The sequence below is a fragment of the Macaca nemestrina genome, chromosome 10 (genome assembly GCF_043159975.1).
Source record: "Macaca nemestrina isolate mMacNem1 chromosome 10, mMacNem.hap1, whole genome shotgun sequence".
NCBI lineage: Eukaryota > Metazoa > Chordata > Mammalia > Primates > Cercopithecidae > Macaca > Macaca nemestrina.
This window is the reverse complement of record NC_092134.1, coordinates 2,891,916-2,912,559: the sequence shown is the minus strand read 5'-3', so window position 1 is coordinate 2,912,559 and position 20,644 is coordinate 2,891,916. Positions and strand designations below refer to the sequence as shown.

General features: G+C 51.7%; 1 protein-coding gene and 1 long non-coding RNA gene across 6 annotated transcripts; one reads left to right on the top strand and one right to left on the bottom strand.

The window, feature by feature from the left end:
- Positions 1-3,303: 3,303 nt before the first annotated feature.
- LOC105490524 (uncharacterized) lies at positions 3,304-16,857 on the bottom strand. Of its 5 annotated transcripts, none has more exons than XR_011608655.1 (4): positions 16,569-16,857; positions 11,387-12,128; positions 9,410-10,657; positions 3,304-8,534 (listed from the first exon to the last, which is right to left on the bottom strand). It is a non-coding gene; the product is annotated as an uncharacterized lncRNA (long non-coding RNA). The 5 variants fall into 5 exon arrangements; XR_011608658.1 differs by lacking the exon at positions 16,569-16,857 and having other exon boundaries at positions 9,410-9,605; positions 10,225-10,657; positions 11,387-16,341; XR_003020055.2 differs by lacking the exon at positions 16,569-16,857 and having other exon boundaries at positions 11,387-16,562.
- Positions 16,858-17,067: 210 nt separating this feature from the next.
- LOC105490525 (frizzled class receptor 10) lies at positions 17,068-20,334 on the top strand. Its single transcript, XM_011756251.2, has one exon. It carries the CDS (start codon positions 17,537-17,539, stop codon positions 19,280-19,282), a length of 1,746 nt encoding a protein of 581 aa, XP_011754553.2. The 5' UTR covers positions 17,068-17,536; the 3' UTR covers positions 19,283-20,334.
- The last annotated feature ends 310 nt before the right edge of the window (positions 20,335-20,644 follow it).

Sequence of the window (20,644 nt, the reverse complement as noted above, 5' to 3'; positions counted from 1 at the left end):
TCCCTCACCTGGCACCCCCACCACCTGTGCTCAGGTTGAGGAATTCCTAACCACCTTTCTAAGACTGTTAAATGTCGCCTCTTCTGGGAATTCTTCCCAAATAACCTTTTTCTACCCCACACAGCAAAACAAATCCCCCTTGCATTCTGGAACACCTGCTGTGCAGTCCTGGGCTTGGCTCACATGCACTCCGTCTACACCTCTGAGTCAGGGTGATCTGAGCGCATGCTCTGCACTGTCTCTGTACCTCTGAGGTCTACGTGAATTGTACCCTGAGGGCTGCGGTGCAAAACCTGTGTATGTGGCAGGGTGTTACAGCCTTTACACGTTGTTCACAGAGTCCTCATCACAACCTTACAACGCAGCTACAATTATTATCCCCATTTTGCTGTTAAGGAAACCAAGACTCAGAGAGGCTCATCAACTTGTCTACAGTCACACAGCTCCTAAGCAGTGAAGCCAGGATTCAAACCCAAGAAATCTAACCATTCTGTTAGGCCACCTCTGAATTCCTGCATGGTGACAGGGCCAGGACTTGTTAATATTCTAGCGCCATGATGGGGCACAAGTGTTTCCTGGGCCAGTGCATCAACAAAGAACAACAGCACGGAGGCACAGGCAGAGCCTCCCAGCCAGACCTTTGCCCGGCCGCCTTGTCCTCATCCTTCAGCTCTCAGGGACGCGTCACCTCCTCAGAGCCATCCCTGACCACCCCAGCTAAGCAGGTACACTCTCCCTGTCCCCATCCCCACAGTTCGTCCCACTTTCCTGTTTTATTATCCCGACAGCACATGGCAGTGCCTGAACTTATCCCCCTTGCCAATTTGTCCATCCTACGTCTCCCCCACTATGATATCTATCCTAGTGAGAACAGGTGCCAGCTGAATGTGGTGGCTCATGCCTGTAATTCCAGCCTTTGGGAGGTTGCTGTGGGAGAACTGCTTGAACCTGGGGGACAGAGGTTGCAGTGAGCCTAGATTGTGCCACTGCACTCCAGCCTGGGAGACAGTGAGGCTGTGTCTCAAAAAACAAATAAACAAACACAAAAGGAGAACAGGTGCCCTTTCTACTGGCCGTGGCTACATCTGCAGTTCCTAACACAGTGCCTGCGCAAAGATGACACGTGCTGCACACTTGCTGAATGACTGAACGAAAGGGTGAATGACTGCATCCCTGGCTCCCCTCAGACGCTGCCTTCTTCACCAGGTACTGGCCTTTGTCAATCTGTCTGGACAGAGCTCTCAGGCCAGACAGCTGAGAAGTGGTGTAGAGGCCACCAATATGTCGCAGAGTTATAGCAATAAGGTGCAACAAGGCTGAGAAATCTCCATAGGCACAAGCAAATGGAGTCGCTTATCCCAGTGATGAAACTCCTCATTCTAAAGCCAGCAAACATTTCTTATAAAAATCCAGATAATAAATGTTTTAGACATCTGGGCCAGACGGTTTTTGTGGCCACTACTCCATTGGAGTGAGAAAGTGACCATCTGCGAATTATAAATGAATGGGTATGGCTGTGTGCCAATAAAACTTTATTTACAAAAACAGGCATTGGGTCAGATCCCAGGGCATAGTTGCTGACTCCTAATGAAATAGCTTCACGTTGATGAAAGAACTAAGTGGACATCTAGCAGAGTTTAAATATTATACTGGAATAAGGGGTGGAGGTATTGAATGCAAAGAATTTGTTTAGGAAGAGTTTGCCTATTTCAAACCTGCGTAATTCAAGGCTGATTTTTGCAAAGCAAAAGCACACATCGCTGAGGAATTGTTCTGTATTTCTGTAGACCAGCTCAAATGGCACTGACTTTCCACATTAGGGAAGATGTGGTTTACTATTAACGTAGGTAGCCTGCTTTAAAATCACAGGTTTTTACTAATTTTAAAATTGGGGGGTGTGTGGTATTTATTCCAATTTTGGTCTAGTGAAAGTCCATGAATATTTGTCAGATTGCCCTAGTCCGAAATCCCAGAATTTGAATTCATATAAAAGGCAGCTCTGTGGCACGTGTTGGTTTTGCTGTCTCTCCCCTTGGCCCACGAGCCACTCGGGAACACAGTGCTCCCTTCCAATTCTCTCTGCACAGGGAGATTTGATGTAGCAGGTACCCAGCACATGGACCACACAGAGGTTAAAGCACCTGCTTTACCTCTCAGGTTGAGAAGGAGTTAGCAGAGCAGCAGGGACCTCAGTAACACAGCGGAAAACACTCTTCTCTTTTTTGAGACAGAGTCTCACTCTGTTGCCCAGGCTAGAATGCAGTGGTGTGATCTCGGCTCACTGCAACCTCCACCTCCCGGGTTCAAGCGATTCTCCTGCCTCAGCCTCCCGAGTAGCTGGGATTACAGGTGCCTGCCACCACGCCTGGCTGCTATTATTATTATTATTATTATTATTATTATTATTGTACTTTTAGTAGAGCCGGGGTTTTGTCATGTTGGCCAGGGGGTCTTGAACTCCTGAACTCAGGTGATCCACCTGCCCCGGCCTCCCAAAGTACTGGGATTACAGGCATGAGCCACCGTGCCCGGCCGGAAAGCACTTTCTGATTATAAAGAATGTATAGCTGCTATTATAAAGAACGTATAGCAGCGATTATAAAGAATGTATAGCTGTGATTCTGATTATAAAGAACGTATAGGTTCTGAGGTCTTTTCCCCTGGAAGTTTGTTTGTTTGATAATAGCTAGTGTGGACTCAGTCCTTCAGGAAGCAGGAGGAAAGAGCAGAGAATATTCCTGGCATCCTTTCACACCTGGCATCTAGGAAGGAAAATGTCCTCTACCAAGTATGACTTGTGCTTTTTCTTTTTCCACACACTTTACCAAGCACTTAAAATCCACGGTGACCGTGGCCTCGCCACTCAACCACATCAGATGCGTTTTGCAACAATGCTTTTTCCTCGATGAAACCTGCAGCTGTAAGTGGACCTGCTATTACACTGGTAATTAAGCCACTCCCTAGGCCAGTGGATACACATTCAAGCTGCCAAAATATGGTACAACAGGTGCCTTCCTCAGTGGGGCCCTGATGGCCTGACTCCCCTGTTCCCCTTGATACTGTGTTCCAATTCCCACAGATTTGCATGGAAGTTGGAGTGGGGGCTACCTGTTGCCATCACCGAGGGGCAGGCAGTGGCTTTGGGACCTTACCCTTCCAGTTTCAACCACACCCATCCAGCAGCAGCTCACCCCAGCAGCAGCTCACCCCAGCAAGCAGCTCACCAAATAGCCGTATGGCGACCAAAGAGATGGTTTCCCGGGGCACTCACTGGAGACAAAGCAACCACAGCCATCCAAGTGCTGCCATCCTCAGTTTATTATGCTGACCAGCCCTGGGAGGACTGAAGGAAGTCCTCTGAGTGACCAAAGGACACCTGCCAGTCCCTGTCCTCCCCTGCCCACTGAGGCCCAGCTCTGCTTGGATGCCTGCCCTCCTCCATGGGCTCTAAGGGTGCCTCCTAGCTGGTCTACACCAATCCCAGTAGTCTCCTGTGATGCTGTTCTGGCCAATGAGATGAAACAGAAAGTCTGTTGTGGGGTTTCTGGGAACAGTTTTCATGATTAAGAAAAAAAAAAAACATCGTAGAGACACAGGACAATGTAATTCCTCTTTTGATTTCCTTTTGTTCCACTGAACAGGCACTGCTTGTGGATGTGATGGCAGGAGCAGAGGCAGCAATCATGAGCGTGAGAGGACAGCTGGCCCAGGCCAAGTCAACAGGCTGGAAATGGCACAGCAGAAAGAAGAAATGAATCCAGAACCTCAATGAAGTTCTGAGTTGCCAAAAAAACCAACCCTGGAACCATCCCAGCTGTAGAATTTCTCCTTCTAGCAAATGATACATCCCTTCACTGTTGAAGGCATTTCCAGTCAAGTCTTCTGTTACCTGCAGCTTGAAGCATTCTAACCAAAGAGAGCCCACTCCTAGATTCTTCCTGGATCTGGTTTGTAAGAATTACTCAGACTTAATGACTTTGATCCGTGAAATGATGGAGAAACACCTTTCCTGGGCTAAAAAGGGAAGAGGTACCAGCTCTCCCCTTCTGTCCCAAATCCAATGGCTTTAGCCCAAAGGGCAGAGGAAAAAGTGCAGAGCAGACGAAGCCCAGGAGCTTGAGCACTGGATGTGCTGCATTTAAATTCCAAGTGCCACCTATCTATTCACAGGGGCAAACCGCAACCCACATGAGATGTTGGTTACTTTATGGTTGCTTAGCAACCAGTGATCCCCCTTCTCCTGTACTGCAGTGCCCAGCTTTACTTTTGGGGGCCTCCTCTACCCGATTCTCAGCACAGTTAGCTCAGAGAGGTCTGACTTCTTCCCACCTGATCAGGATACCCCATCCCTCTGGAAACAGTGGATGGTTCAGAACTAGGCACACGACCTGAGCCAGTCCAATGAGACTCCCCCTCAGTCCTTGCAGGGCAGTCTGCGAAGGGTGAAGCCAAGACAGCGAGAGGCAGAGCCAAGAGCGGGAGAATGGCTCAGGCTTAAAAGCACAGCTGGATCTCGGCTTTTCAATTCCACAAGCCAGTGAATTTCTCTCTTTCTTTTCATTATCCAGCGTAGCTTGGTCTTCTGCCCTACCTATCCTAAGTAAGGCAGTTCCTCCACGAGGGACACTGACCCAGACGCTGGGAATTGGATTCAGCTTGCACCCCTCTCCAGACCATGCGTTGAGATCGAGGTGCATTTCTTATGTATAACATGGTAGATTGTAGTAGTGATAATACAGTTTCCCATAAAATTCCTTGTTTCCTTTTGGTAATGGAGCCGCTCTTTCTTCCAGGGAGCTGTACCATGTAGTAGAGATGAGGTTCAATGAATCTTCCCTCCCACACACACCCAAAGAGTCCAAGATCACGGCCTGTCCAACTGGAACTAATCCATTAAGAGCGGCTGGTTTAGGGGCGAGCCCATGACCCAAACTGGGCCATTCATACTGCTTCATGGGACTTTTGCTGAAACGCATGGAGGAAAGGGTCTTTCTTAAAAGGATGCTCTCAGCTTGGCATTGCTGGGGCCATGTTTGCCAAACCGGGGGAGGCCTTGAAGAGAAGGACGCAGCACAGAGGAAAGCGGGGCACAAATGTGCATCCTCGTTTTCCAGAGCCAGCCTCTGCCAAAGCGTCACTCTTTATACTCCCAGACGCAGGAATCTTGTTTAGTGTAAGCCAATTTGAGTTGGATTTTTGTCACTTCCTATCAAGACTCCTAATGAATGCATTCAATAACAAATGCAGCAACACCAGCAAAGATCAGCACTTGTGAGTGTCCCCGTGGTAGATACTGTGATAGGCTTTTCTCATGAATAATCTCTAATTACCCATTGAGGACACAACTCCCATCTTACAGATAAGGAACTGATGTTCAGAAAAGCGTCCTAACACATCCAAGGCTATCTACAAGGTAGCCACTAGCCTTTGTGAGAATCAGGAAAAGTGTCCCCTCTCAGAGGAGGCCTCCGAGGGGCACGTGGTTAGGTGGATGGGATCTCAAGGTCTCTACGTACATTGGAGAGAGAAGAGAGCCCTTCCCTGAGCCAGACACAGACCCATGCCAGGGTGCATGGCCTAGGAGTTCGGTGTGGGCTGAGTGGCAGCCCCCCAACCCCAGGCAACCAGGCACCTTGGTGCAGGTCACACTCATGCACCTGAAGGACGCCCCAGCTGCCCAGACCCAAATGACCTCACTCATATGTTGTACAACCAAGCCTGGAATTTCAGTCCTCCTCATCAGTTCCGGTCCAGACAGAGAAACACAACCTGTAATAGGATGTAAATATATTAAAAGATGCATTGCAAGGAATTGGCTTATGGGATTCTGGGAGCTTGGAGGCAAGTCCGAAGTCTGAAAAGGAAGCTGGAAATTCCCAGGCAGAAGGTGACGCTGCGGTCTGGGGGCAACACTTCATCCTCCTCCAAAATCCTAGTTCTGCTCTGAAGGCCTTTCAGCTCCCTGGATGAGGCCTGCCCACATCCTTGAGGATAATCTCCTGTACTGAAAGCCAACTCATTGTAGATGTTAATGGCATCCAAAGACCTTCCCAACAGCACCTAGGTTCATGTTTGATGGGTTTACTGGGGACTGTCACCGGCAGAGTTGATGCATAATGAATGCAGGTGGTCTCACCACTCAAATTTCTCTCCAGGAGTCTCCAGCCCTCATCTTCTGGTGTGGGGCCATGGCCTAGACTCGCCTGGCAGGGTCCTGGTTCACCCTGCCTGCCCCAGCGTAATTAGCAGCCCCCTTTACACTTTCAATAATGTCTCATTTGCATTGTGGAAGACAGCATAGAAATTCCTTAAAGACCTAGAGGCAGAAATATCATTTGACCCAGGAATCTCATGACTGGGTATACACCCAAAGGAACAGAAATAATTCCACCATAAAGGCATGCACGCAAATGCTCACTGCAGCACTAGTCACAGTAGCAAAGACATGGAATCAACCGAAGCACCCATCAATGACAGACTCGATAAAGAAAACGTGGTACATATACACCATGGAATACTATGCAGACATTGAAAGGAATGAGATCATGTCGTTTGCAAGGACATGGATGGAGCTGGAGGCCATTATCCTTAGCAAACTAATGCTAAGGATAATTGGGTGGAGGACACAATCCCACAAGGTGCTGTCCCTTGCACGGCCACGGTAGAGGGAATGAAGAGGCTCCTCTGCATTGGAGCCCTGGGACTCCTCCTGTTTCCCACGTCCCTCCTTGGTGCATAAATAGGTCAGCAGCCAGCTCCACACCTCCCAGCTCCAGAGACAGCAGGGCCGAGTGTGTGCGGCGTCAGAATAGGTCAGGAGCCAGCTCCTCACCTCCCAGCTCTGGAGGCGGCAGGGCCGAGTGTGTGCGGCGTCCGAATAGGTCAGGAGCCAGCTCCACACCTCCCAGCTCTGGAGACGGCAGGGCCGAGTGTGTGCAGTGTCCGTGAAGAATACGTCATTCACTGAATTATTGAAGAAACACACACGGAACGCTGCCCTTGAACTGGGAACACGTGGAGGCTCCTGTTTGGTTCCTGCCTTTATGCAGCTCACACTCTTAGGGGAAGCAGGTGGGCAGAACGGATGCAATGCCTCACACCCAGTGCCCTGCACCGGGAAGAGAGGGAAAGCCCGGGAAATTTCTAGCCCATTGCAAGATGCACGGATCCCAGCCCCAGTGAAACTTAGGATCCGAGGTGGTCACAGAGGGAAGCCACTCACTGCTGTCTTCACAAGCACAGCTGCAGGAGCTAAGGCTGCAACGCTGCCACCGCCATGCTGCTGTCTTGGGATCCACTAAGCGCACGTTAAGGCCGTGCTCCAGGCTGAGCTCCGGAAGAAGAGCAACACACCATTTTTGCTTGACTCCACTAATGGGCAACCTTGAAACCGAAAGACTGGCTTTCCTTGACTTCTAGGCCAGAAGGCCCACTCCCGGGCCCGGGAGAGATGAACAGGCATCCTTGGCGTAGGCCGCAGGCCCCACTGGGAAAGTGGGTTCTCTAACCCCATGAGGGCTGGGTTGAAAGTCGGGCCCCGCCATTGACTGGCTGTGTGCCCCAGAACCTCCGTTTCCTCCTCTCTGACGTGGGAAGACTATGGCACGAGCCCGGGAGAGGATTCGATGACGTGACACTTGGAGACCACTTGGCAAAAGGTCTCGCCCTATTTGGGCTTTCCAGGGGCACACATTGGGTGGCTTGAAACCACAGAAATCGATTCTCTCACAGCCCTGGAGGCCAGAAGTCCAAAACCAATGTATCTGCCAGGCTGTGCACCCACCAAAGGCTCCAGAGGAGGCTTCTTCTGCCTTTGCCAGCTCCTGGCGGCTCCAGGCATCCTTGGCTCACAGCCACGTCACTCCAGTTTCAGCGTGGCCTTCTCTCATATCTTAAATCTCCCTCTGTCTTTCTCTTACAACATCACCAGTCACTGGATTTCAAGCACAGGCAGATAATTCAGGGTCATGTCCTCTCGAGATCCTTAATGTGATTACTTCTGCAGCGACATCATGTAGAGCTTTTTCCAAATAAGATCACAGCCGCAGGTTCCCAGGATCAGGACGTGAACACGTCTTTTGGGTGAACACCACTTAACTCACTAGCAGCACTCAGCAAGCGACTCTCAGAAACGGGGGCTCTGAGGACAGCGGCTGTTAGGATTCAGTTCTCTGCCTGTCTCTACCCTCCCTAATTCTAGGGAGAAACTTCATGTACTCTGCAAACCCTAGGGCTCCCTAAAGCTAGCTGAGGTCTCTCCTGCATAGAATTTCACAAGGCTTAAAAATAAAGCTGTACAAACGTGTAGATATGAAAAGTCGCGGAGAGGGTGCCAGCTTTTTGCTATTGGTGGTGGCGGTGTTTTACTTTTTCTCTCTTAGGGAAAACAGTAGGATGGAGTAGAAGAATGAGTTTTCTGGCCGGGCGCGGTGGCTCACGCCTGTAATCCCAGCACTTTGGGAGGCTGAAGGGGGTGGATCACAAGGTCAGTAGATCGAGACCATCCTAGCCAACATGGTGAAACCCTGTCTCTGCTAAAATACAAAAAATAAAAAATAAAAATAGCTGGGCGTGATGGCATACACCTGTAGTCCCAGCTACTCAGGAGGCTGAGGCAGGGGAATCGCTTGAACCCGGGAAGTGGAGGTTGCAGTAAGCCTAGATCGCACCACTGCACTCCAGCCTGGTGGCGGAGTAAGACTCTGTCTCAAAAAAAAAAAGAAGAATGAATTTTCCATCAAAATGGACAGACTTGGTCCATGGTCAAAATGGACAGCCAGCCCAGATTTGCGTGGTGGTTCTCTAAGCAGAACCCAAGCCCTGCTGACGATGTTCTCTTCTGCCTCCGGGGTCCAAGCCACCATCCTGTCTCCTCTGAACCACTGTGGCTGTCTCCTAACTGTTTCTCTGCTTCACTCGTCCCCTGCCGCTGTATGTCCTTGACGCAGTAGCCAGAAGGGGCTGGGAAGACTGAAGTCAGAGCACGGCTCTCCTCTCTCTCCAGAACCTTCCATGGCTCCCCATTTCACTCAGAGTCAAAATCAAAAGGCCCGTAGATGCCATCATGGCCTGATTTCTTTCCCTCCCACTACCTCTCTGCACACCTCTTCTGTCACCTACCTTCTGATGCTGGCCCCGATGCCCTGCCTTCCAGCCACTGGCCCTCTTGTTCTTCCTCAAAAACCCCAGGTACAGTGGCACCTGAGGGCTGTGGCACTGGCAGACACCCCATTATCCCAGCAGGCACTTCCAGAAGTACCCTCAGCTCTCTGCACCCACTCCTGGTGTCTTTGCTCAATGGTCTCCTTCTCATAAAGGCCTTCCCTGCTCACCTTGCTGAAATCTGCAACCCCCTTTCCTAGCCCTCCAGATGGCACTGAGCTACTCACCTGCCCCGCATGCCACTCACCGTAGAACACGCTCTACCACGCACATGTGCAGACCCCTGCCCCTCGCCTCCTCCCACTGGAAGGCGAACTCCGGGAGGGTGGAGACGTCTGTCCGTCTATCCCCTGCTCTATTTTAACCGTCTGGCAAAGCAAGCACGCTCAGCGCAGTACTTATCAGGAGGCAGGGAGCAGAACAAGTGTTCTGGGACTGAATTCCTGGTGGAGGAGGAACAGAAAATAAACACGTAAGCAGACAAGTAAGACAATCGACGGGTGGAAAAAGTACAACAAACAAAATAAGAGTAAGGCTGCTCCAGGACAAGGAGCTGGGCAGGGGGCCCCTGAGTAGGAGGCAGCCTAGTGGACGCGTCAACCATGAGCAGCCATCGGTCAGCCACGAGGAGGCTGGGGACGCAGCCTCCTAATGTGTCAGCTCTGAAAGCTAACGACTGTGCCTGCGTGTGCGCACGACATGCATGAGCCGGAAATGCAGCTCCGTAATTAGATTACATATGTCTGTGTGTGTATATATGTGTGTATGTATATGTATGTCTGTGTGTATAATACACACACACGTGTACATATATAACCTATATATAGGTTGTATATGTGTACAGTATACACATAATGTGAATATATGTGTATTATATATACACACACACATATATGTACACATATATAATCTATATATCAGAGAGACTGACCTGCCAGCAGATGGACAGACATTTGTCAGAGGGGACAGAGTGGACATTTGTCAGAGGGGAGAAAGTGCCTTTATTCCTAAAGTTGGTTTCTCAGCTGCCAGGGCAGTGGCCAAGCCCTTCCCCAATCTCACCTTATGAAACAAGGGTGACAGGCATTCAGGGATAGCAAACCCATCTTTCCTATCCTATTTTGGGCCCTAGAGAAAAGTGTAATTGTGCATTTAAATTGTCGTTTGGGATAAGGGGAGCAGAGCACACAGCTATTGGAACCACAGTTTCTCTTCACGCTATCACATGAGGCTGGAACCGGAACTATATCCGGGAGACTGCGGAAAGTGGGAACGGAGTTTCAGATCCATGCTGGAAGAACAGGGAAAGGCTCCCGAAGGGCTCCGGGTGGCGTCTGCTGCTGAGTCAGCAAAGGACTTGTCCTGGACACAGGGGCTGTGGGAGCTGAGCACGGGACTTCAGGTCCTGCTTCACCTCCTTCTCACAAGGAAGAAGCTGTCCACTGCTCACTCTTGGTTAAATTCAAGGAAGAAGGGACACACAAGTGTAGCAGCCCTACAGAAAAGAGAAAGACTTGTAAGTGATGCTATTAGTAAACCATCTTGCCTTGCAGCCTGTGAAGACAAATGAATTCAACAAAGAAAAGTCAACTAACCAGAAAGTTTACAGACCAGTGAATCCCAAAGGGCTAGCATTATGTGCCCGACTGGGTTCTCAGAGCTTACTGAGTTATCTCACTTAATCCCTACCCCAAATCTGATAAAGTAGGTGTCATTGTTCCCATTTTACAGCAGAGGAAACAGAGTCTCAGAGAGGTTAAGTAACTTGCCTGGGGTCACACAGCTGAGGACATGGCTAAACGAACACACATTAATACCTCCCACATTGCTTCTTCCACCATTTCCTCCCTGTTTTTGGCTCTGAAGGATCCCTTCAGACACCATCACGGGGAATATCAACATGATAGGAAAGTGGCAGCCTCGCCCCAGGCTAGGAGTCCCTGAGCAAAGCCATCGGCCATGACTTGATCGTCACCTGGCTACGGACAGGAGAGCAGAATGGGGCCCCATTCTGAAAGTCAGGCTCCACCACAAGTACCGACTGTGCCTGCATCTCCGTGGAGAGCAGGAGGCCAGGCGTAGGTGCCTGAGCCCCTGGGGGAGTGGACTGGTGTTGGTTCCAACCCCAGTAGCCCCGTGGCCTGGGTCTAGTGACTCGGACTCCCCAGCCCCGGTTCCTCATCTCTGAAATGGAAACGTTCTCTGGACCGGCTTCCCAGGGTACCTGTGAGGAAGCAGTGAGCTGCTTCCTATCAAGGCTTAAGGCAGCACCTGTCGAATGCTCTGTCAGCCTTGGCTCTTGTTAGCCTTTTCATTATTTGCTTGTTCTGATTCTCAGCTTGTGTTACTGTGTGCCTGACACCGACATGTCCCCAAACTCCTCCCCACAAATGTCACATTCCAGTGCCTCTCCTCACTGTGTTCTCTCCTTCCGTTCATATTGCATTTCAACAGCAATGACAGCTACTCATCACTGAGCACTTGTTTGGTGCTTGGTATTGCGATCAATGCTTCCGAGTGTGTTACGACATCATCCTCATCGTGCCTTGGGAAGTGGGAACTCTGCTGGTCCCATTTTACAGATGAGAAAACTGAGGCAAGGCTATTAGAAGTGGCATATCTGAGGTCACAGGGCTAGAAAGTGGAAGAGGGGGAATCAGACCCACGCATCTGGATGGTTTCCTGCCCTGCTCATCACTGTGGTGTCGGGCAGCTCACGTGTTTGGTGAGTGGCCGCAGACTCAGAGTCCACCTAAGGTGAAAAGCAGGAACAGGATTCCTTCTCATTTCTTTGTAAGGCAGAGCCAGGCTCGTGGGTGTCCCCGCTTTGTCCCTGAAGGGACAGCTTCTCTGTGTCATCTTTGCCTCCTCTGTCACCTATACAGGGGCCGCAGGCCTGTGACGAGCTGACCCACTCAGCTCCCAGAGCAGGCAAAAGAAAACGGTCCCAGGGTACAGGAGGGAACCTGAAAGAAAACAGATGGGAAGGTGAGTGAGTAATTAAATCAGCACATCCCAAACAGCTAAGGGAGGGGACAAGGAGCAAAGCAATTAAGGCCAAGTATGAAGTCTGAACTCACAGAATGGGCACGTGCTTCCGATAAACCCTCCACTCAAGCTGCTGGGAATACAAACACCAACCAAAGCAACACATGCATATGCTCTTTTATGTCCTGTTTCTGGAATTCTGTGATGTCTCTTTTCTCATAGAATTCTTCCAGAAACAGCCCAGTACAGAATTACAGGTTGAAGCACTGTCAATAGGGGCTAGCTCTGCCCCAGGTTAAGGGTTAATTTGTTTGAGTTTCAGAACAGGCAGGAGAAGCTCTCCTGGATTTTAAACAGATAATGTCCTTATCATGTAAGAGCACTTAGATAGAAGGTTGGCTTTGTCTCTTTAAAATATATATGATGATGTTTGTTGTTATTGTCATTGCAGTTGTTGCAGAGATGAAAAAGAAATCTGTGTCTTTAAATGAGGAGGGGCTGCGTAAGGAGGCTTGGGCAGCAAAAAGGCTAATACACTGTGGAAGAGAAGGAGTTTAATCTAATTTAGTTGGAGGGTGTCTGTCTGCGGTGTTGTTTTTTGGAGTGTGGGAATAGAGGCGGGAAGCTGCCCCCTTGAATGGTCCCTCCTGAGCCAGGAGCAGTGGGGAGCCAGTCGACGCCAGCGATCCAAAGCCCGGCCTTGAAAGAGGATTAAATCAATGCTCTGATTTGCAATTCACACTAATGCACCCCGTGGAACCTTTGGTAATATTTCAAACCACATTTCAAGGGAAATGGCCATAAAATAGCTGCCTAAATTGCGCCGGAGCCACGTCGGACACCCCACTCACCCGCTTTAGGATGGGGGTGCTTTGGGGTTCATTTCTCACCTTCCCCACCCCTCCACATCTCACCACCAGTGTTTTTAGGCAGAATTAAAACTTCTGCGCCTGTTGAATTCGCTGCAACTTGCATGGCCTTTCTGGTGGAACAAAGTGTGTTTGCTAAGTATCACTTCAGATCACTAAAGGTATTTTCCCTGGAGAAAAAGATGGGGGTACGCCACGGGGAGCATGCCTACTTGATCAGAAAACATAATTTTCTGTGCATGTTTTATATCTGATAAGCTTCTGCAGAAACTTGATACTAGATGAGGTCAGAGAAAATAAGGCCTATTCACATCAGACCTCTCTGCATGTGAAGCAATTATTGGTAAATAGATCAGTTTTCATTCTTATACTTGAAGGTAGAATTGGAAATGTCCCGGACTAAATACAAAGATTGACGACCCGAGAAGACGAGAGAAGAAACACAAGAATCACTTAACGTGGATCCTCACACTTGAATGTGTCAGGAGAGCTCATTCAAGCAGCAGTTACTGAAAAGGCATTACCACAGCCTGAACCACTTTCTAGCTCAACCCTCACCAGCACGATTTCTGTTTATGAGCTTCCTTCCGCTTCCACGAGTTTACTCTCGCAATCAGCTTGTAACATGCTAAGCTTATGGTTTAATTTATTTCTATTGCTGAAAGACTCAGTACTTTTTTATCTTAAAGAGATTATTTGGGTTTTCTCTAATCCCATTTCAGAAAACCTCGCACAGTGTTTATAATTTCCATTGACTATTACATAATGAGAAAAGATACAACTTTGATTTTTAGCAATATCCGTGTCAAAGTACTTTATACTTTTGACTTTGTGAGTTTAAATGGAATGAAACTGGGCCTCTCTTTCAAATCCCCTCCACCTCCAAAAAATATTTAGTTCTTGTTCAAAACACTGCCTGACTCCTGAAATATTCTCTTTCAAAAACCTCATACTTTCCCTGGTGAACGTTTGCAAGAACTTGAAGGTAGATAGTGTTTACTGATAGCTTTCTGATAGACAGATATTTTTAGGTGGTTGGGGGTAAAAACATATTCCTTGCCTCTGCACGTTATGTGAAATCATGTTTAATTATAAAGTTTCATTAAAAACCTTTGCTCAAAATTTTAGAAGCCTAATAAGATTTCCATTAATTTAAACATATCACTATTCCCACGACAGCTCCAAAGCTTTCTTTTCCCTCTTTCATCCATGGTTAAATATGTAAATAAAATGTCTAAAGTCATTCTTCAAAGAAGACAAAAGAAAAAAGAGCTGAGGGAAAGACAGCCATAAAATTCCTCCCAATTCTCCATAACATTTGCCAGAGGGGGGTCGGTTGCCAGCCAGGGCTGAGCAGCGGGGGACCCCGGCTGCTCCTTAGACTCACACATCTCAAATCCCACACACAGGAAAAAATAAAATAAAATATCTTTTCAGCTGGGGCCATCAAAAGAGCCTTTTCATTTATTAGTTACAGACTTATCTTCCAGTTGCTGATTTCTCAGAACCCTCATTTCTCTATAATAAAGTCTATTTGTTGGTTTCCATCTCAGCTGGACAGGGTGAAGCACTTCTGCCTACATTTTTATAAAAAAAGAGAGAAAAAGGCAATCTGAAGTGGTTATAGCTAAAATAATGGGCCTGAACACGGCTGAATTAAAACAGCACAGAAAAGATCAATTAGGAGGCACTTTCTCAAATACTTCACACCCAGCTCCTGGCGTTTGGCTCTCGCCCTTGCACTAAATATTTCCAATAGCTGCTGAGGGAGAGACACTAAAAAGGAAAAGAAGGAAAATGGGGCCCAGGAAGGACCTTTGCAAGGAAAATTCTAGAAAAGCCAAGTGATTTCCGCTGAATCAATTTTAATTTAAAGGTTCTGAAAATTACTCACTAGACAAAAACAAAACAAAAAAACCCACTATCATAATAAAAATGACATTGTTTTAAAAATGAAATCATGCGATTTTTCACTTGGGAAATAACACAGTTGAAGGTGGTGTTCTAACTGCCCGGAATTTCTACCTTCTTTTTCACTTTCTCCCTCACCCGACTTCCTCCAGCACCTCCCAGTGAGACCCAGGGCACCCAGGGACAGGGACTCAGGGGTGGGTGCCTGAACCTGCCTATTATTTCTGGGATTCTGGGCGCTCAAATATCTGTTGAGCGGATGAATGAATGAGTGGAAAGGTGAGATTTCCCCAAGTTTCTTACCGCTGTAAAAATTGTGGGGCTTGTTTTAATTAAAAGCCAATACTCTCCGAGGAAGTGGCCCACTTCTGCACGGCGTGCAGAAAGCTGGTCAGTGACGGGGGTTCCTGGCGGGCCCCCTCTCCTTCCCGGGCGCTTCCTAGGAAGACCTTGGCCCGTGCGCAGCGTCCCCACCGCGAGGGCCCGTGCAGCCGCCCCCCAAGCCGGGTGGAGCGCCGCCAGCCCGGGAAGCCCCAGCAAGGCCTCCGGTGATGTCCGCACACCCCACCCTGCTCCGTGGAGTTAACCTCAAACGGGCAGGGGGGAAGCGAGGCCGGTGGACGCGGGACTCGCTCCTCTGACCTCTCACCGCTCCCCAGACCCCCCGCCCCGGAGGTAGCGGGAGATTGCACACGCGATCCTGGGAGTTTCCGAACTTTGAAAGATCGTGACCCGGAGAGACCCTGGGAGGAGAGGGCCGCCCACCTCCTAGGGGTGCTGTTTATTTAAGGGTCAACCCAGGACGCTACGGGAAGCACCTGGCGCATCCTTGGGAACCGTGGGGCTTGGGGGGTGGGCGCCCACCGCGAACGCCCTGGGCGGGGAAAGGGAATGGGGAGGGGACGTCCTGTCCTAAGTGACCCCGTCACGGACCCGCCCCAATCCGAAGCGGGTGAGCTCAGAGGACCGGCCCAGGACGCTCCTTCTCCACTTTCCAGGAAAACCGAACGGCGTGCGCGCCTCCGCGTCCCCGCGGGAGCTGGAGGGTCCCCGGGCAGGCGCTAACGCGCTCCTCCCACGACCCATCCCATCACACCCATCCCACCCCACTCCGGGTCCTCCCACGGAGCTGCAGCCAAGGAGGGCCCTGGCCGGGCACATCACTCGCCAAATCACATAAATACCCCACGAGCGAATGACTTCCTATAATAAATAAACTCAGCCGCCGAGAAGGCATCTCCAGCCCTGCTGGCGCGAGGCCCCAGCTCTGCGGCTTTGGAGGGGGCGGGGGTCACCGCGGTACAAACCAAGCCCCCACTTCCCGCCGGGTGGGAGGCGGTGTTCAAAGTCCCGGGACGCTTCCCGCCCCTCCCCCTCCCAGCCTTCTTAGAGGAGACCTCGGAAGAGCGGCCCTAAAATCCGGATTCTCAGAGCCCCTCCCCCTCCCCTTAGCTCGTCTCTTTGAAATTTCAAAGCAAACCCCTCCTCGGAGCCGGGAGCCTGGAGCCCTGGGCTGCTAGCGGCTCCCCAGCCTCGGGAAGATGCGGGCAGGTTTACAAGCAAGGGGCCACTTTGTGGCCCAGGCTATAAAACGCAAATCCCACCTCTCTTTGAAAGCGCCCTCCGCCCGGGACTCACCATAAAAGGAAGAGAAGATGCGCCCCGCGCCCCTCGCCGCGGACAACCCACCCCCTTCTCCCGCCAGTCCCCGAACTTCCCGTAACCTCGGCGTCCTCGGGGTTCCAGGGACCATCTCGGGGACCGCCAGGAAAGGGGCCGCCGGCGGAAAGGGCAGCGAGAGGCAAAGTTGGAGGCCAGGCAGAGAGAGGGCGAGGAGACGCGGGCGGGACTGCCGGAGAGGGTCGCGGCGCGCAGAGCTCCGCGCGCCAGGCGGGCTGTCCCGGGGCTGGCGGGCGACGCGGGCGGGACTCGGCGCTGCGCCCCCCGCGGGCTGGGCTGTGGGCGGGGGGTATCGGCCCCCGCGGGGCCCGGGAGCCCGCGGCGGGGCGGCAGGGAGGAGGGCTGCCCCGGGCCGCTGCGCTTTCTCATGCAAAGCAGTGGCGGGGCGGGGCGCGCGGCCCGGGGGCGGGGCCTGTCAGCGCTCTGCTTTTCTGCCCCCATTTGCCTTTTTGCGAGTCTTCTCATCCCGGGACGCAAACCTCGAAACAGCTGCCGGCTGGGCCCGGCCGAGGCCGGCGCAGGGAGGGAGAAGCCGCGGGGGCGCCGCGAGCTGGCCCGGCCTCGGTGCGCCCGCGCCGCCCGCCCGCTCCAGACGCGCCACCTGGGCGCTCCAAGAAGAGGCCGAAGTTTGCCGCGGCCGTGAGTTGGAGCTCGCGCCGGGCCGCTGCGCCAGGAGCTCCGGGGGCTTCTCTCGCTTCCCGGTATTGTTTGCAAACTTTGCTGCTCTCCGCCGCGGCCCCCAACTAGGCGGACGCCGGGCGCGGAGAGCCGAGCCGGGGCGCTGTGCGCAGCGCTCGGGCCAGGCGGGGCGGGCATGGGCGGGGGCCCGAGCAGGGGTAGAGAGCGGGGGCCAGCAGCAGCCCGCGCCCGGGAGCGGCGGCGCTGAGGGGCGCGGAGCTCCCCGCGAGGACACGTCCGACGCCAGCATGCAGCGCCCCGGCCCCCGCCTGTGGCTGGTCCTGCAGGTGATGGGCTCGTGCGCCGCCATCAGCTCCATGGACATGGAGCGCCCGGGAGACGGCAAATGCCAGCCCATCGAGATCCCGATGTGCAAGGACATCGGCTACAACATGACTCGCATGCCCAACCTGATGGGCCACGAGAACCAGCGCGAGGCGGCCATCCAGCTGCACGAGTTCGCGCCGCTGGTGGAGTACGGCTGCCACGGCCACCTCCGCTTCTTCCTGTGCTCGCTGTACGCGCCGATGTGCACCGAGCAGGTCTCCACCCCTATCCCCGCCTGCCGGGTCATGTGCGAGCAGGCCCGGCTGAAGTGCTCCCCGATTATGGAGCAGTTCAACTTCAAGTGGCCCGACTCCCTGGACTGCCGGAAACTCCCCAACAAGAACGACCCCAACTACCTGTGCATGGAGGCGCCCAACAACGGCTCGGACGAACCCACCCGGGGCTCGGGCCTGTTCCCGCCGCTGTTCCGGCCGCAGCGGCCCCACAGCGCGCAGGAGCACCCGCTGAAGGACGGGGGGCCCGGGCGCGGCGGCTGCGACAACCCGGGCAAGTTCCACCACGTGGAGAAGAGCGCGTCGTGCGCGCCGCTCTGCACGCCCGGCGTGGACGTGTACTGGAGCCGCGAGGACAAGCGCTTCGCCGTGGTCTGGCTGGCCATCTGGGCGGTGCTGTGCTTCTTCTCCAGCGCCTTCACCGTGCTCACCTTCCTCATCGACCCGGCCCGCTTCCGCTACCCCGAGCGCCCTATCATCTTCCTCTCCATGTGCTACTGCGTGTACTCCGTGGGCTACCTCATCCGCCTCTTCGCCGGCGCCGAGAGCATCGCCTGCGACCGGGACAGCGGCCAGCTCTATGTCATCCAGGAGGGGCTGGAGAGCACTGGCTGCACGCTGGTCTTCCTGGTCCTCTACTACTTCGGCATGGCCAGCTCGCTGTGGTGGGTGGTCCTCACCCTCACCTGGTTCCTGGCCGCCGGCAAGAAGTGGGGCCACGAGGCCATCGAAGCCAACAGCAGCTACTTCCACCTGGCAGCCTGGGCCATCCCGGCGGTGAAGACCATCCTGATCCTGGTCATGCGCAGGGTGGCGGGGGACGAGCTCACCGGGGTCTGCTACGTGGGCAGCATGGACGTCAACGCGCTCACCGGCTTCGTGCTCATCCCCCTGGCCTGCTACCTGGTCATCGGCACGTCCTTCATCCTCTCGGGCTTCGTGGCCCTGTTCCACATCCGGAGGGTGATGAAGACGGGTGGCGAGAACACGGACAAGCTGGAGAAGCTGATGGTGCGTATCGGGCTCTTCTCTGTGCTGTACACCGTGCCGGCCACCTGTGTGATCGCCTGCTACTTTTACGAACGCCTCAACATGGATTACTGGAAGATCCTGGCGGCGCAGCACAAGTGCAAAATGAACAACCAGACTAAAACGCTGGACTGCCTGATGGCCGCCTCCATCCCCGCCGTGGAGATCTTCATGGTGAAAATCTTCATGCTGCTGGTCGTGGGGATCACCAGCGGGATGTGGATTTGGACCTCCAAGACTCTGCAGTCCTGGCAGCAGGTGTGCAGCCGTAGGTTGAAGAAGAAGAGCCGGAGAAAACCGGCCAGCGTGATCACCAGCGGTGGGATTTACAAAAAAGCCCAGCACCCCCAGAAAACTCACCACGGGAAATATGAGATCCCTGCCCAGCCGCCCACCTGCGTGTGAACAGGGCTAGAGGGAAGGGCACAGGGGGGCCCGGAGCTAAGACGTGGTGTTTTTCTTTTTCTTCTTCTTCTTCTTTTTTTTTTTTTTTCATAAAAGCAAAAGAGAAATACATAAAAAAGTGTTTACCCTGAAATTCAGGATGCTGTGATACACTGAAAGGAAAAATGTACTTAAAGGATTTTGTTTTGTTTTGTTTTGTTTTGTTTGTTTCCAGCAAAGGGAAGCGCCCCCAGTGAAGTAGCCTCTTGAGTAACTAATTTGTGGTAAAGTTGTTGATTCAGCCCTCAGAAGAAAACTTTTGTTTAGAGCCCTCCGTAAATATACATCTGTGTATTTGAGTTGGCTTTGCTACCCATTTACAAATAAGAGGACGGATAACTGCTTTGCAAATTCAAGAGCCTCCCCTGGGTTAACAAATGAGCCATGCTCAGGGCCGACCCCCAGGAAGGCCACAGTGCTGGGCGGTACCCTGCAGAGGAAAGATGGGACCTGGGGCCCCTCCCGCCCCAGTGGACTTGGAGTCGCTTAAAATAGACTCTGGCCTTCACCAGTAGTCTCTCTGCAAGACAGAAACCTCCATCAAACCTCACATTTGTGAATTCAAATGATGTGCAATACATTTTTTTTTCTCTTTCCTTGAAAATAAAAAGAGAAACAAGTATTTTCCTGTATATAAAGACAACAAAAGAAATCTCCTAACAAAAGAACTAAGAGGCCTGGCCCTCAGAAACCCTTCAGTGCTACATTTTGTGGCTTTTTAATGGAAACCAAGCCAACGTTATAGACATTTGGACTCTGATTTGTGGAAAGGAGGGGGGAAGAGGGAGAAGGATCACTCAAAAGTTACCCAAAGGGCTTATTGACTCTTTCTATTGTTAAACAAATGATTTCCATGAACAGATCAGGAAGCACTGGGCTGGCAGAGACAAACTTTGTCAGTGTATTCTCTTCACAGTGCCAACAAAGAGTGCTTTCTGCTTGTATGTATTTGTAATATATGATATTTTTCATGCTCCACTATTTTATTAAAAATAAAATATGTTCTTTAGTTTGCTGCTACTCCCTGGTTCATGGTGAGGTTTCCCTTCTCTGTGTGTGGGGAGAATACAGGACACTCTCTCCCTTTGCTTTTTAAGCAAATTCTGGGGGTGTGCTTCTAGCCAGAGAGTACTGGTTAGTTATCTATATAAGATTGCAGATCAGAGGATTCCAAGATTGGAAGAATGATTCACTTGTGAGTTTCAGAGGAAATGCAGGCAGGCAATGTGTGAAGTTGGAAGTCGTTTTTGTGACTGTTGGTAGCTGGACGTGAGGGCTTAGTTGTAGACACACGTCACCAAGGAGAGCCTCACCACTAAACAT